This window comes from Perca fluviatilis, chromosome 18 (assembly GCF_010015445.1).
Source record: "Perca fluviatilis chromosome 18, GENO_Pfluv_1.0, whole genome shotgun sequence".
Taxonomy (NCBI): Eukaryota; Metazoa; Chordata; class Actinopteri; order Perciformes; family Percidae; genus Perca; species Perca fluviatilis.
In genome coordinates this window covers 33,335,028-33,351,237 of record NC_053129.1, presented here as the reverse complement: position 1 = coordinate 33,351,237, position 16,210 = coordinate 33,335,028, and the positions used below count along the sequence as shown (strand labels likewise).

The 16,210-nt window shown below is 43.1% G+C and overlaps 1 protein-coding gene across 3 annotated transcripts in view; it reads right to left on the bottom strand.

Moving 5' to 3' along the window:
• Window positions 1–16,210, bottom strand: part of pex7 (peroxisomal biogenesis factor 7) — a 58,898-nt gene that overhangs the window by 35,752 nt on the left and 6,936 nt on the right. For all 3 annotated transcript variants that reach the window (XM_039782540.1, XM_039782541.1, XM_039782542.1), the window contains exons 7-8: window positions 2,138–2,244; window positions 1,345–1,458 (exon numbers count right to left, since the gene is read on the bottom strand). In XM_039782540.1, coding sequence (XP_039638474.1) covers window positions 1,345–1,458; window positions 2,138–2,244 — 221 coding nt within the window. The remainder of the gene's footprint in view (window positions 1–1,344; window positions 1,459–2,137; window positions 2,245–16,210) is intronic.

The following is a 16,210-nucleotide window of genomic DNA, read 5'->3' as shown; positions in this document are numbered from 1 at the left end:
AAACCAAATTATGGTCAGGCCAATCATATCGTGTCTGGAGCTGGTGGGCGGGGCTTATGGCTGCTGCTGCTGGGAACAGCGGTCTTCTGGAAGACTTGGAGTTCACCTTTTCTTTGAGAAAAGAACAAAGAACGGCACAGAAATCATTCTTAAAAAAGGAAGATGTGTTCGGAGTTTTGCCGACCGGATACGGCAAAAGTTTAATCTATCAACTAACTCCACTGCCTTCTTCGTTGCTCTGATTGGTTGCAGTGCTATCCTATTACGTGCAGAGGGAATTTGAAAGACAACCGTTTATCCCGCCCCTCGGATTGAGCTCCGCCAATGGTGAGTTCCCAGACACAACATCTGGATGTGGGTCTGTCTTGTCAGGCTAATAGAAGTGTGATATCAGTTATGATACTAAAATCCTGACTTCCATACGATGCCTGCCTAAATATCTCGATTCCAATACTGAATGATGCCACCGCACTAATCCAGTTCTTTTTTTGCAGTGGGATGATTGAAAACGATGTTATCAAAGGACTGCTGATATTTATTTCTGGGGACTTTTGGAAAGCGTCTGTCTGTCTTTGTTTTCATCTCTTTTCTCTCCTTCTGCTGATCATGATTCCCTTCACTTCCTCTCTGCTTCCTCCAGCAAATCTATACAGGCAGACAGATCTTGCAAACACTGACACAACGCACGCACACACACACACACACACACACACACACACACACACACACAAACTAGAATCTCGATTGATTGGTGACACCTCTCCTGAAAAACACAGCTTGAGCAAGACAGATCCTTGATTGGGTGAACTGAGGTGAGATAGTCTGTGTGTGTGTGTGTGTGTGTGTGTGTGTGTGTGTGTGTGTGTGCGTGCGTGTATTCATGACGTCACTGTGTGTGTGAAGTGACGTGTCTAATCTGAGAAAGTGGGATGAGTTCAGGGAATCCTCGGCAGCTCTCTCTCTCTCTCTCTCTCTCTCTCTCTCTCTCTCTCTCTCTTTTTCTTTTTTTTTTTTTTTTTTTTCCTCTTCTCTCTCTCTCTCTCTTTTCCTTCTCTCTCTCTCTCTCTCTCTCTCTCTCTCTCTCTCTCTCTCACACGCGGCGTTTTTTTTTGTGTATGTGTGTGTGTGTGTGCGTGTGTAGGGGGGAGGTTTGTGTGTGTGTGGGGGGGTTCTTATTAGATCCATTTAAGTGGGTGTTTTGATGCTGTCAGACCCTGAACTGCATCTCTGCCATCACACACACGCTAGCAGCACGCACGCACACACACACACACACACACACTGAGCGATGGGTGTCTGGGGAGAGTCAGGCATTTGTGTGTGTGTGTGTGTGTGTGTGTGTACCTTGACTCTGCGGATGGCGTAGGTGTGTCCCAGCAGCTGATTGACAGGCTGTCGGACGTTCCTCAGGTCCCACACACACACGCTGCAGTCCACCGAGCCCGTGGCCACGACGTTCTGCACACACACGACAACTCACTGTTACAAACACTCACAATTACTCACAAAACATCTAGTTACATGTCCTTTAATGGTTATTAAAAGGCTTTAAAAAGGTAGGCTACATCTGCTAAAATGCTTTTTAACAAACAAACACTTCCTAGAAAACAAGCTTGTTTAATGATGGTATATGTAGAATACTTTAAATGTATTTCAAACTACAACAAATGCATTCTAACCTTAAATAAATGGGGCAACCTTAAACAAGAATTAAGGTTGTAAGGTTGCACATTAAATGTGGCATCAGCTGCAATTTAAAACTACCAGGCATCTGGCAGACTGGATCTTAAACTAAAATTCTGCCGGCTCAATGCAGTTTAAACTACAATAAACATGTTGAAAGGTACCTTAATCTGAAATCAAGTTGGTTATATGCAGCTTAGATAGATATATTTATACTTAAAGGTGCAGTAGGTAAGTCTTATAAAACTACCTTTCTGTCATATTTGCTGAAACTGACCCTATGTTCCAGTAGAACTACATGAAGCTGGCTCCACCTACAGCCTGGAGTGTTTAATCCTGGATCTTCCCAATCCTATCTACAGCACCTTAATCCAGTTCTAACATTAACTACATTTGTCAAGGCTAAAAGAAAACACAGTAAAGCCAAAAGCTGCAGTATGAGGTGGGCGGGTACCTGGTCATATTTGCACCAATCACAGCTAAGGATCTCAGCCTTGTGCGCTGGGATGGCCAATCGACACGCGGCGCTCTTCACATCCCAAACTCGGAGCGTCCCGTCACCTGAGAGCAGACACAGTTAATCCATTACGTCCTAGTCCCTCAAAAATAAGATGATTCATCTCAAGGGTTTTTTATTCTTCTAATAAAAATACATACAAAATAAATATAATAACAACAAATGTATAACTCTGAGAATATGCCAATATTCTAAAGACTATAGAAGTGTGGAAAAATAGACTCTGAACGCAAGAACATGAAACAACTGCAGAGAGAGAGAGAGAGAGAGAGAGAGAGAGAGAGAGAGAGACAGGGAGAGGGAGAAAGAGAGAGGGAGAGAGAGACAGAGAGAGAAAGAGAGAGAGGGAGAGAGACAGAGAGAGAGACAGACAGAGAGACAGAGAGAGAGAGGGAGAGAGACAGAGAGAGAAAGAGAGAGAGGGAGAGAGACAGAGAGAGAGAGGGAGAGAAGGAGAGGGAGAGACAGAGTGAGAGATTAATATAACTGAAGGAAGGAGGAGAGAGCCAAAAGAAAAGAAAGAAAGAACAGGTTAATAGAGGGGAACACGGCTGCACGTGTTAAGTCCATTCACATTTTATATTACTGTGTGTGTGTGTGTGTGTGTGTGTGTGTGTGTGTGTGTGTGTGTGTGTGTGTGTGTGTGTGTGTGTGTGTGTGTGTTTCTGGACAGAGGTTGAGGGTCTGCCAACACACTGCGACAATCATAGAGCAGAACCTTTACACTCTTTCACTCTTTTCTCTCCTCCTCTCCTCCTCTCCTCCTCTCCTCCTTCCCTCCGCCTCCTCTTCATTAATTTCACAGCTAGCAGGTTTCACAGAGGTTTATTCAAACTCTGCAGTCTTTATGCCAAAGTCAGAGCGAAAGCCTCGGTATGCTTCCAACCAGCCTGCCGATAAACTTTCCCTTTTCATCCACCTGTTTTATTGTTGTTTATATGTGAATTTTCAATTTGAGCAACAAACACCTGAGTGAAAACTCCGGAAAAGTCAAACGCTCGGCTGAAGGCGACGAGTGGAACAACCCCAACATGTGAATGACTGTGTGAATATTTGGCATCAAAGCTAATCGTACTGGCAGCGCTGTGAACACTTCAGTTCAGACAGACGTACTCGGGCACGGTACGAAGCCACCGTGCCCATTATGAAACGGACAAAAACATGCATTCATTTACATTTTCTTTAGCCAATTTCCTGGAAATTCAGTTAGACATTTGCTCTGCATTTAAGTAGAAACTTGACTGACCTCTCTCCAACATTCAACTTTTAAAGCATAAGGGAATCTTTATGCTAGATATAAACATATAAACACCCCCGTCCTCACTGAGATAGGGTTTATTTGAGTGCTGTTGCAATGCATTTTTAGCATTTAACTTTTACTTAACTTTCAAATATCTTTAGCATAAACCCCTTGAGATGTATCCCACGTATGGTCCCACCACACCAGTACAATCACTACATAACAACAGAGGAGTGACAGAGAAAACTAATACCAAACGGACAGCGTACATACAACGGGCAAAACATGAATAAATATGACAGACATAAACTGCCAGCTGCATGTCATGGCTCCCCTTCAGGGAACAGGAGTTTTGGGGAAAATCAGAGCTTTATTGGAAGTTTAATAATGATATTTGTGTGGTCCAAAGAACAAGGAGGAAGTTGAAAGTTTGAGCCACACCATCTGGAAGCCGCCAACTAAATTAAATGAGTTTAATAGGATTAGGTGACCGGGACTCTGAAACGACGCCACCTAAAGTCCCTTTGAGGCGTAAACCGGACGCGGACGAGGCTGGGACGTGTTTGGGAACCGAAGCTGGGCGAGAAACGGCTCCGAGCAAATCCTGCAGATTAAAGAGTACGGCGAGGGAGCGTCTTCCTGGCTTCACCTCGTGTTTACTGACCGGCAGATTAATCCCGCTTCCTCTCCTCCCGTTCCCCATTTCCTCCGCCTCCTCTTTAATCCAAAACGATGGATAAAAGCCCGACACCCCCTCCCCAGTATCGGCCTCCACCAGACCACATCCTCCCGCTCTTTATCGATTCCTTCATAACCGTTTTAACCGTCCACATCCTTCTGTTATTTATCCTCTTCCTCGCTCACACACTCCACTACTCAGCAGTGTGTGCGTGTGTGTGCGTGTGTGCGTGTGTGCCTGTGTGTGCATCTGTGTGTGCATCTGTGTGTGTGTCCATTCTGCAGCACATTAGAGGCTGACTTCTGTAAAAAAAAGTCTTGCTCTGTTCCACTTGGTATCTCTGCTGTATCAGCAAGTTCAGCTAACACACGCACGCGCACACGCACACGCACACGCACACGCACACGCACACACACACACACTTATTAAATTGAGGGGTTCAAATTATAATCAGCTGTTCCCCATTTTCCTCTTCACTTTGTATGTAAAGACACGTTTCCTGTGCTCACCACAGGTTGACTCGATTGATTAATTTGCTCCTTTTTAAAAATATCTCTGTATTTTCCTTGAAAATCAGTAAAAAATTAAATAAAATGAGGCTTAATTAAATGTGTGTTCTCTAACGAAGCAAGCCTGTCTCCCAGAAATGATGTGTATATACCTTTAGGGGTGCACTGACTGCAGTTTACACCGTTTGAAATGATGAATGTAAAAACCAGCATGCTCAAGTTCTTTAATCTTTTCATATCTTCTGCTGCTCATGTCATTATCAGAGAGCCGCAGGCTGGGAACATCAATTTAGTTCCTGTCTCAGACAACAAAATTGATGAGAGATCTTTGAATTTCAGTATTCGCGAATGTCGAAATCGAAACCTGCAAAATAAGATCTGATACGCAGATTTGATTCCGATTTAAAAAAGAAAAAAGGTTTCTCACCCAACATCTCCATTCAAAACTGTGATAAAAAAGATCGACTTTCTGTCTGTTGAACCCTAGAAGTGACTGAGAGGAACACACTTCACTGATTGGCTCATATCGATCCGTTCTGAACCAATCCAGTGCTTCATCGTCTAAAAAGGGACTGCAACTCAGCAGAAACGCTGATACCGTTACTCTTAGAAAGAATAAACAGATACATTCTCATCTTTTCATCAACTGACTAAAATGTGTCTGAAAAAAAGAAACCGACACAATACTTGTATTTGGAAGAAGTACATACACTTATTCTTACTACTCTTATAATGTTACCACACTGCACATAGCTGTACATACTGCACATATCTGTCTATATGGTTCATTCAGAATATCCATATTTATTCAGTTTTTCTTATTATATATTCTGCTAATACCCTGCATATATCTATATTATTCTTACTACTAGTATAATGTCACTGCTACTACATTGCACATATCTGTACATGTTGTTCATACATTGTTCATATTGCATAGCCATATTTATTCTGCTCTTATAACACTGCAATATATTTCTTGTCCTGCCTATGCACCACCTGTCTATACTTTGTATATCACATTGCACTTTTCTGGTTAGACGCAAACTGCATTTGGTTGTCTTTGTACTTGTACTCTGCACAATGACATTAAAGTTGAATCTAATCTAATCTAATCTAATCTAAGTGCAATACAAAAGAAAAAGAAAAGGTTAATGTCGACCTAAAATGCAGATTCCAAAGAAAAGTCCTTTCTGTTTTAAAGTGAATGTAGTTCCTGTTCCTGATGGCATCTCTGCAAGCTAATCCCTCCCTTGGTTTGGGGGGGGGTACAGTATATCTCTCACCCGCCATGCATACTGTAGGTATTTGCATTTCAAAACATCTTGCTGGTTCCACTAATCATTCACAGTCGAGGCTGAATTATGATCGCAGCGAGCGTGTGGGAGACGGTGGCAAAGAAAAAAAGGGTTCAGATCCAAAGCCAGAGAGCTTTACAGGACTGGTTTTATATTAGCTGATGGAGGCTGAGATCAGCCACCTCCACAGCTTATCTGGAAAACCACATAGTGGCACCTGGCTGGAAACACACACACACACACACACACACACACAGAGAGAGAGCCAAACACACAGAGCGACACACACACACACACACACACTCAGAGAGACACACTCACAGAGCGACACATACACAGAGACACACACACAGACACACACACACACACACACACACACACTCACAGAGACACACTCACAGAGCGACACGTACACAGAGACACACACACACACGCACACAGAGAGAGACACACACAGAGAAACACACACACACACACACACACACACACACAACACACACACACAGAGACAAACATACACAGGCACACACACAAAGAGACACACGACCATGCATGCACGCACACATGCACACACACACACACACACACATATATACAGGGACACACATACACAGACACGCACACACAGAGCGATCCACACACACACAGAGAGACATACACACACAGAGACACACACACAAAGCGACACACACACACCTACACAAAGCGACACACACACACACACACACTCAAAGAGACACACTCACAGAGCGACACGTACACAGAGACACACACACACACACGCACACGCACACAGAGAGAGACACACAGAGAGCAACCCACACACACACACACACACACACAGAGAGACACACGACCATGCATGCACGCACACATGCACACACACACATATACGGGGACACACATACACAGACACACACACACAGAGCGATCCACACACACAGAGAGACACACACACAAAGTGACACACACACACACAGACACACACACACACACCTACACAGAGCGACACACACACACACACACATACGAACAGACACACACACACACAGAGCGACACACACCCACACACACACACACACAGCTGGATCGTGTCTTCCAGCGGCGAGGCGGGCTGGCAGAGCAGCGGCGTGGAGAACCACGAGCGACCACAGAGAGAGAAGGACATGGCGGCTCTGCGTTACTTTCTGAAAAGAGAAAGGGAAAGAAGCCAAACGGTGCAGTAGGTGCGAGGAGCAAAGGGGTTCCACGCGCTCTGAACCGGGTCCACAATCAGTAGCTCAGTGCCTTGTGAACCCCGAGGGTCGCCGGTTCAAGTCCAGTCCGGACCAAATACAGAGCGTGGACTCGTTCTGGTCTTCATCTGTGACATGCTATGCTAAGATTAGCTAGTTGATCATGTTTAGTAATGCACCGTGATCTATCAGATTATTTATTGGATGTTTGGACAAAGTTGATAATGATGTTCATTTAGAGCTGATGTTTAAACTTTTCCTATATATCTGTTAGATACTATTTTACCCCAATGATGCTAAATGAATACGATGTGTAACAAGTGGGCGTGGCCTATACACTACCTTGGGTTGTGTCCGTCTCCAGGATTAGGTATAATTTCCTATAAATGAGGTTTTGTTGACCATGAATTCCAAAAATAAGTGTGAAACTAGTAATAAGTTGGTGTTAGTGGTGTTCATATGTGGCAGTGAAAAGAAGTGGAAAACAGCAACAACAGAAAAAGCACCAAAAACATTGAAAAAAGCACCAAAAGTGTTTGAAAAAAGGGACAAAAACATCAGAAAAAGTGTGAATTCTTTTGGTAAATTTAAATTTAAAAAAATAAAAAGGTAAAGAGTGTAGCTGCTGTTTTACTGACTTGATTTGTTGCAGAGCTGAGAGCAACTCTGGCAACAGGAGAAGATCTGGAGGGCAGACTGAAGCTTAACACACACGCTAACTCTTTTCTCTTGTTGATGCTGGGGGCGGTGGAGGGAGAGAAGAGAGGGATGAGAGGAGATAGATTAGGAGGAGAAACATGAGAAGATGTGAGGAGGAGAGGCAGCATGGGAAACCTTGATAAGCTTATCAGAATGAGACGTCAACTGCACCCCCCCCCCCGCTTTCTTTCTCCATATCTACGTCTTTCTCTCTGTCACTCTGTTCCTCACTTTCTTTCTTTCTCCCTCTCTCCCTCTCTCTTTCGCGCTTCAAAGCCTGCAGTGGCAGTAGCCTCCTCGTGCTAACCGGCTGCAAAGTGCCACCAGAGGGGAAGCCTCCACGGGGAGGTAAGGCAGCAATTCTCCACCGTACGCTAATGCTAGCTAATGCTGTTTGACAGCTCATTATCATCCATCCATCCATCCATCCATCCATCCATCCATCCATCCATCCGTAAGACCCACCAGAACAACACATCGCCGCTGCACTTCATGCCACAAACAGGTTCCTCCACGTTTTGTTTCCAGGAACAGTGTTTTTCAGTCTGGAATGATTTTTTTGAGCGATGTAATTTCTCTCGCTTCTGTCCTGCTGAACAGCCATAGTCACAGTTATCATGTCAAACAGCTGGAGGCGACTCCAGAGGGGACGATGACAGATGCCATCTATGTTGGAGCTTTTAAACATGAGAGTTTACAAACTGCTTAACAAGCAGGCAATTAGAGGAGACGTGGAAGATACATTTAAACGTACAGGATAGCCCTACTTCCATTCTTCACAATGAAATGGCATGCTTCAGCCACTCCAAATTCTGCCTTAATTTCCACTTTGAATGCAAAGTTATACCGCCGCCTAAGCGTTGCCCAAGTGTTCTTGCTGTTTTCTATATTATCAAAGTCACTTTCGTGCACACATGTTTTTAGCTTTTGTTTTTAGGTCGTTGTGTGGTGATTGTTGGAGCTTGTATTGCAAGACCAATTTCCGTGTACACGGACAATAAAGTGCTATCTATCTATCTATCTATCTATCTATCTATCTATCTATCTATCTATCTAATTAGACATGTACTGTAAATGTCCGTGTACATGTATGAAGATCCACACGCAGATTCTTCAAGTTCAATTCAATTTTATTTATAGTATCAAATCATAACATAAGTTATCTCGAGACACTTTACAGATAGAGTAGGTCTAGACCACACTCTATTCAAGTGCCCATATTATGAAAAACAAATAACTTTTTCTGGGATTTGGGATGTTATTTTGTGTCTCTGGTGCTTCCACACGAATACAAACATACATACACGCATTCTATACAATTTATTTTGTAGATTAGAGTGAACTTGTGTGTGTTGTAGCGCGCGCTAGTGGTTAGCCACCTCGTTCTCAATGGCAAAGCAGTGTTTTGCCATTGAGAACGAGGTGGCTAACCCGCCAAAACACTGCTACAACACACACTAGTTCACCATAATCTACAAAAGAACTACTTGGTATTAGCTAAAGCAGCGTTAGCTTCTAGCTAGTAGTCCTTACCTAGCTACTGAGCATGTGCGACTCCCAACAAAGATGGTACAGCAGTGAGATGTCTCACTCTGTGGCTAAAACAGAGAGCTCAACACACAGGGTGAAAAGAGGAGCTCCAGCAATGTGCAGTACAACAAAAATATGGTGTTTTTTGAAAATTAAACCACGTAAACCTATTCTGGTACAACCTCAAAATACAATTATGAACCTAAAAATTAGCATAATATGGGCACCTTAAATGTGTATAAATGTACTCTACTTGCACTTGGGGGGTCACCCAGGAAAAACACAGTGAAAAGACCGGGAAAACGGATGTGTCCAGATATGGCCGATAACCGCAAATGGTGTCCAAACATTGGCACAGTCACAGTATTTTTTTTCAACACATTTCTGGTCAAAAAGCTTCACTCAGAGTCCTGTAGGAACCCCAAGGTTCAGCAACCACGGATCAAAGAGACAAAACCCTTTCACAGCAAGCTTCTGTGTTAAGCATCAGGGACCCAAAAATTTAAATTTATTTCTAACCTTTATCCGAGTTTCCTGCAGCTCCGCCTGGCCACACTTTTATCAACCTGTGAGGGTTTTACAGAGCGGCTCCGCTGACACAGATGACAGCACGGGGAAACCAGCAATTTCAAGACGGATTCGTGAAAGGTCGACTTCCTTTCCAGATCACCTGGTCAGAGGTCACAGAGCAACAACACTGGGACCCGCTTCAGTCCCCGGGCCATGGGACTGGGAACGAAACCGTTACACCCTATAATTCATCTGTCAATCAAATCCGCGCTTGATACCGGTGTCCCCAGTTTGAACACCAAGAAAAGTGATCCGGCGATTTTCCGCAGGGTTGTGCGGTGTATGGGACTGTCGATGAAACGGCCCATTTGTGTGAGGTCCTGGTGTGTTCTTCCTCCAACAAAGCACCCTGCTATGCCCTGCTATGCTCTGCAGTGCCCTGCTACGTCCTGCTACACCCTGCTATGCTCTGCTGTGCCCTGCTACATCCTGCTACACCCTGCTATGCTCTGCTGTGCCCTGCTACATCCTGCTACGCCCTGCTATGCTCTGCTGTGCCCTGCTACGTCCTGCTACGCTCTGCTGTGCCCTGCTACGTCCTGCTATGCCCTGCTATGCTCTGCTGTGCCCTGCTACGTCCTGCTACACCCTGCTATGCTCTGCTATGCTCTGCTGTGCCCTGCTATGCTCTGCTGTGCCCTGCTACGTCCTGCTACACCCTGCTATGCTCTGCTATGCTCTGCTGTGCCCTGCTATGCTCTGCTGTGCCCTGCTTCGTCCTGCTACGCCCTGCTATGCTCTGCTATGCTCTGCTGTGCCCTGCTACATCCTGCTACGCCCTGCTATGCTCTGCTGTGCCCTGCTACATTCTGCTACACCCTGCTATGTCCTGCAGTGCCCTGCTACACCATGAACTACTACAACTACTATTTCTAGTCACTGATCCATTATCTTTATTGTGACTATTATTGCCGCTGTTCATCACCCCCCCAACCAAAATTGAATTGAAGTAGACTTTATACAGTATTTCACAATTACTGTTTTCCGTCAGATCGTTTATGGATTTCGACGTTTCCGAGCGCACTTTGAAGGCAGCTTTATTTCACAGGAAAGAAAGAAAAGAGAGGAGCGAGACATAGCAAGTTTGCTGTTGCAGGAAACTGTTCCACAAACTCCCGGGCAGAGCTTGTGTTTGGTTTTTTTAAAACGTTCTTGTGGCAGCGATAGAGGCAGTGATGTTTCCTGTTTCCTGTATGGGACTCCCACACCGCCTCAAAACACACCGACAAGTCTGATCTCTGTTTATATGATTGGCCCCCGCAGCATGGCACGGGGTTGCATTTCTCCAAAAGTGGAGTCGGTCTCAATTTTTCGCCACAGGCCCGCTGCATTTCACACACACACACACACACACACTCTCACACACACACAGACACACACGGTGTGTGTGTGTCTGTGTCTCTCTGACGAATGCCTGCTATCAATTATTTAACCAGATCATCGGTATTATTCCAACACACAACAGGTTTTTTTTTTTTTTTTTTTTTTTTTTTTTTTTTTTTTTTTTTTTTTTTTTTTTTTTTTTTTCGGCAAAAAAAAAAAAAAAAAATGATGGGCACTTTACTCTCTGGTAAAAAAAAAAAAAACGCACGCACACCCGCACGCAGGACAATTTGGTTGGGCAGAAGGGAAGTGTGAATGAGCTTTTAAAAGGTAGCAAAAAGTAAAAAGAGAGCAGAAAGAAATAAAGAGAGGCACACAAACGCAGACAGAAGGTAGAGCAACAGCAAGATTAACGACTGAACTGGATTCAACTTGATTGAATTTGTCCTCATGTTGTATCTCTGCTGCCCTTCCCCTCGGGCGGCTCTGGTATAAACCCCCCCGTTAAACACAAACAGCTCGCCTCTCACTCGAATAATAATCATTAGTGCCCGTTTGTTTGCCAGAACTCTTCGGGAACCACGAACTGATTCTGCAACCTGCATCCACAGCAAATCGTGTGTTAGTTATGAGGGTGTAACTTTGGGTTTAACACTGAGGGGGGTTGAGGTCCCCACCTGTCTAGCGACAAAAACATTTTCAACATTAGGGGAGACTATATAACCGGGGGTGTCACCTAAGAAATTTGGAGCATCAACCGATGATGATGATGATCATGCACTACACTGTGGAAGCTTGTATCATTTCATTTTTAAAACTACTTTGAATCAAGATCAACCTTTTGATGTCTGAATTATTATATTATTCATATTTAGTCTCTGTTCATATTGTTATTATTAAAAAGGAAAGAAGGAAATCAACAGAATAATTCATCTCGTCTGGGCAATCTTTCCTGTTGTGTTTCTGTTGTCTTGATTTGACAGTGGAAAATAAAAAAATACTAAAACAACCAAACAAATACTGTGATGGGGGTGCATCAGAGTAGATGTGAGCAGCTGTAACTGCTGTTAACAGTAATGGTTTTTATTGTGGAGCGTGGTGCTCAGTAAACCATTTAGCGGTAGCGGTTTAGCAGAGCTCAAGAGCCCTAGAGCTCTATCTGATCTGGCCTCGGGCTCTAACGAGCTCAACACTTGACCTCCAGATTCTGCCATTAAAATAAAGCTGTATTTACATCTGCAGTGTCCTGATGCTTTCTGTTGTTGGGACAGATTTTGCTTACAGCAGTGTTCCCCCTTTGAACAGTGTTTTTAAGCCATGTACTTTTTAAGCCAAGACAAGAATAGGTCGAAAATAGTTATAAAAACTTCGAGAAAAAAAAACACTAGGCAACACTAGGGCGACAAAAGTGACAACAAATTCAAATAAGCGACAAACTTCCAAAAAAGCGACAAAAACTTTGAAGAAAGCAGAAAAAAAAACTTTGAAAAAAGAGACAAAAACTCAGACGAAAAAAAGACATTAGAAAAAAAAAGTAAGGAAGAAAGGCAAGAATAGGTCAAAACAAACGACAAAACCTTCCAAAAAAGTGAAAAACTTGGAGGAAAAAAAAAAGACAGTAGAAGTAACTACAGCATTGTAACTGAAAAACATTTTGCTAAAAATGTCCCATACCCCCTGCAGTCCTCCAAAGTACCCCTAGGGGGACACAGACCCGTTTGAGAAACACTGCTTTAAAGGGTAACTTAGTTTTTTTTCTTCATCCTGGACTTTCCCATGTGTGTGTAAGTGACTGTTGGGGACAACAATCTTTAAAATTGCTCCAGCATTAAGCGAGAGGAACAAGCTGCAATGTAACGTTAAACCGTCAGCGTCCACTAAAAGTTCTGTTTTTGCCGCTGACAGACTCAGATTATTATTCTAAGTGTCTGACAACATTATGGGATGGATCCCTACAGAGATAAACCTTTTAGTTAAAGAGTAAGATCCTTTTAGTTTAACATGAAACAGCCCCGAAATCACCATCACCAAACTCCACCAGACTCCATGTAAATAATCTGGACTTTTATCATTGTAAAACACACTTCATTCAAAATGGACAGAAACTAAATAAAACTATCAAAAGCCATCTTGGTTCATCTTTCCACTGTTCCAACAATCACCACTATGGTTTGGTTGAAATAAACCCTTAATTCACCCATTTACATGTGGAGATATGCTGGCTCTATACACGCTAAAAGTCCTGATTATTTACATGGAGTCTGGTGGAGATATGCTGGCTCTATACACGCTAAAAGTCCTGATTATTTACATGGAGTCTGGTGGAGATATGCTGGCTCTGTACACGCTAAAAGTCCTGATTATTTACATGGAGTCTGGTGGAAATATGCTTGCTCTATACACGCTAAAAGTCCTGATTATTTACATGGAGTCTGGTGGAGATATGCTGGCTCTATACATGCTAAAAGTCCTGATTATTTACATGGAGTCTGGTGGAAATATGCTGGCCATACGTTACATACAGTCTGGATTATTTACATGGAGTCTGATAGAGTATGCTGGCTCTATACACGCTAAAAGTCCTGATTATTTACATGGAGTCTGGTGGAGATATGCTGGCTCTATACACGCTAAAAGTCCTGATTATTTACATGGAGTCTGGTGGAGATATGCTGGCTCCATACACGCTAAAAGTCCTGATTATTTACATGGAGTCTGGTGGAGATATGCTGGCTCTATACACGCTAAAAGTCCTGATTATTTACATGGAGTCTGGTGGAAATATGCTGGCTCTATACACGCTAAAAGTCCTGATTATTTACATGGAGTCTGGTGGAGATATGCTGGCTCTATACACGCTAAAAGTCCTGATTATTTACATGGAGTCTGGTGGAGATATGCTGGCTCTATACACGCTAAAAGTCCTGATTATTTACATGGAGTCTGGTGGAGATATGCTGGCTCTATACACGCTAAAAGTCCTGATTATTTACATGGAGTCTGGTGGAGTTTGGTGATGGTGATTTCGGGGATTTTTCATGTTAAACTAAAAGGTCTATCTCTGTAGGGATCCTTTCCATAATGTTGTCAGACACTTAGAATAATAATCTGAGTCGGTCAGCGGGAGAAACAGAACTTTTAGTTGACGCTAACTGACGCTGAACATTTGCCCCAAGTGAAAAGAAATGACCCTTCAATGCTGCTCCAGCTACAACCCCTGAAGTAACACAGGTCTACATGTGGGTTAATGCACTTCCAGAGTCTTTTAAATATGAAAATGAAACCTTGAAAAAGGTCATATTGTTGAACCCCCTGAGCAACAGGAGCTTAACATCTTCCCCAGTCGGAAAATCTCATCAGAGATTCCCACTCGCTATCGCAAACCAATTAACCCAAAACTCATTAGCAAACTAGTTTAGGAGCGCTTGACGGACTGATGCTGGGCTGAAGACAGCTGCCGCAACATCCGACTCCAGCCGGTCTGCAGTCTGAACCCAGAGCGGCGCGGCTCCACCCCTCTGATAAAGTTAGCGTAAACGCTCCCACACAGACGGATAAGATAACCCCAGCACACTGGTTGAATTGAATTGTCTTTTGAATGAAGCTCATTTGTAAAAGTCACTTCCTGAGAAGAAGGAGAGAAGGTGCTTCAGAACCTCCTGCAGAGGACGGCTGCTACATCCTTGGAGCATTCGTTTTTCAAAATAAAAAAAAATAAAAAAGCAACAACATTTTTTTTTAATTCAGTGTGCAAAGACCTTAAGGCTGCAACTAATAATTATTTTCATTTTGATCTATTCTGAAGATTAGTTTTTGATTTGGTTTCCTGAGGACAGCGGAGGCATGCAGGTGTGTGTGTGTGTGTGTGTGTGTGTGTGTGTGTGTGTGTGTGTGTGTGTGTGTGTGTGTGTGTGTGTGTGTGTGTGTCTCTCTGTGTGTGTGTGTTACAAAAATTACCTGTTTTGTCAATACTCGTTTCCAAAAAACCAAAATGAAAAGTAAAGATCACTTCTGGGTCACGGACACTTGTTATCCTTTTTTTTTTTTTTTCATTTTTCATTTGAGCACAAAATCGGAAATCGGAAACAAATTTCATTTTGGTTTTGAAAAAAAAACAGTCATTTTTTTTAGATTTTTGGTTTTATTTGGAAAAACGATTGATACACGGATTGTGGTTTGATGTCTTTACTGTTTACTCTTTATTACTACGGGGTTTTCTTCACAGGACGACTTGAAGGCATTTTTAAAGCCTTGTGTGTTTGGACAGTGTCCAAATGTGAAAAATGTCCAAATGTGACAAATGTCCAAACACAAGGAGCACTTGAGTTATTTCGTTTCAAGTTGGTGAAGACTTCAGGAACTAAAGACCTGCTCTTTTTAAGTTCAAACTTAGACTAGGTATTACGGACAGTATCTCACATTTGATTGTAAGATACTGTTTAGCTTAAACCAATATATATGCTTTTAGGTGTCTAAAATAGCTAAATAAGTGAAGGAAGCAAGAGAAAGAGGAGGGGAGGTGAAGCACTGAACACACAAAAAGAAAGAAGGTTTTCCTGAAGGAAGTGAAACAACAGAAACTTACAGCTCCACCCTCGGAACTTCAAACGCCACGGACAGACCGATGGAGCGCCGTCAGCTTTCACACAACTACATCTCAGACAGCGACTTGGGATTTATTAGTCAGCGCTTCCTTCCCTCCCTCCTCGGTAAAGGTTGCAAGAGAGAAAAGTGCAGGAAAGTCACATGTTTGATACAGTGCAGTATCATTTACGTTCCTCTTTTGTTCATTCTTAGTTGTGATTCCAGTAAATATCTTTACTTCTTATCCTTAGTCACATGTGTCTGTCTGTCTGTGTTTGTTTTTATGTATTTATGGGACTGTTATTGCTTTAATTGTCAGCTTTTAACCATCTAGGTTTCTGCC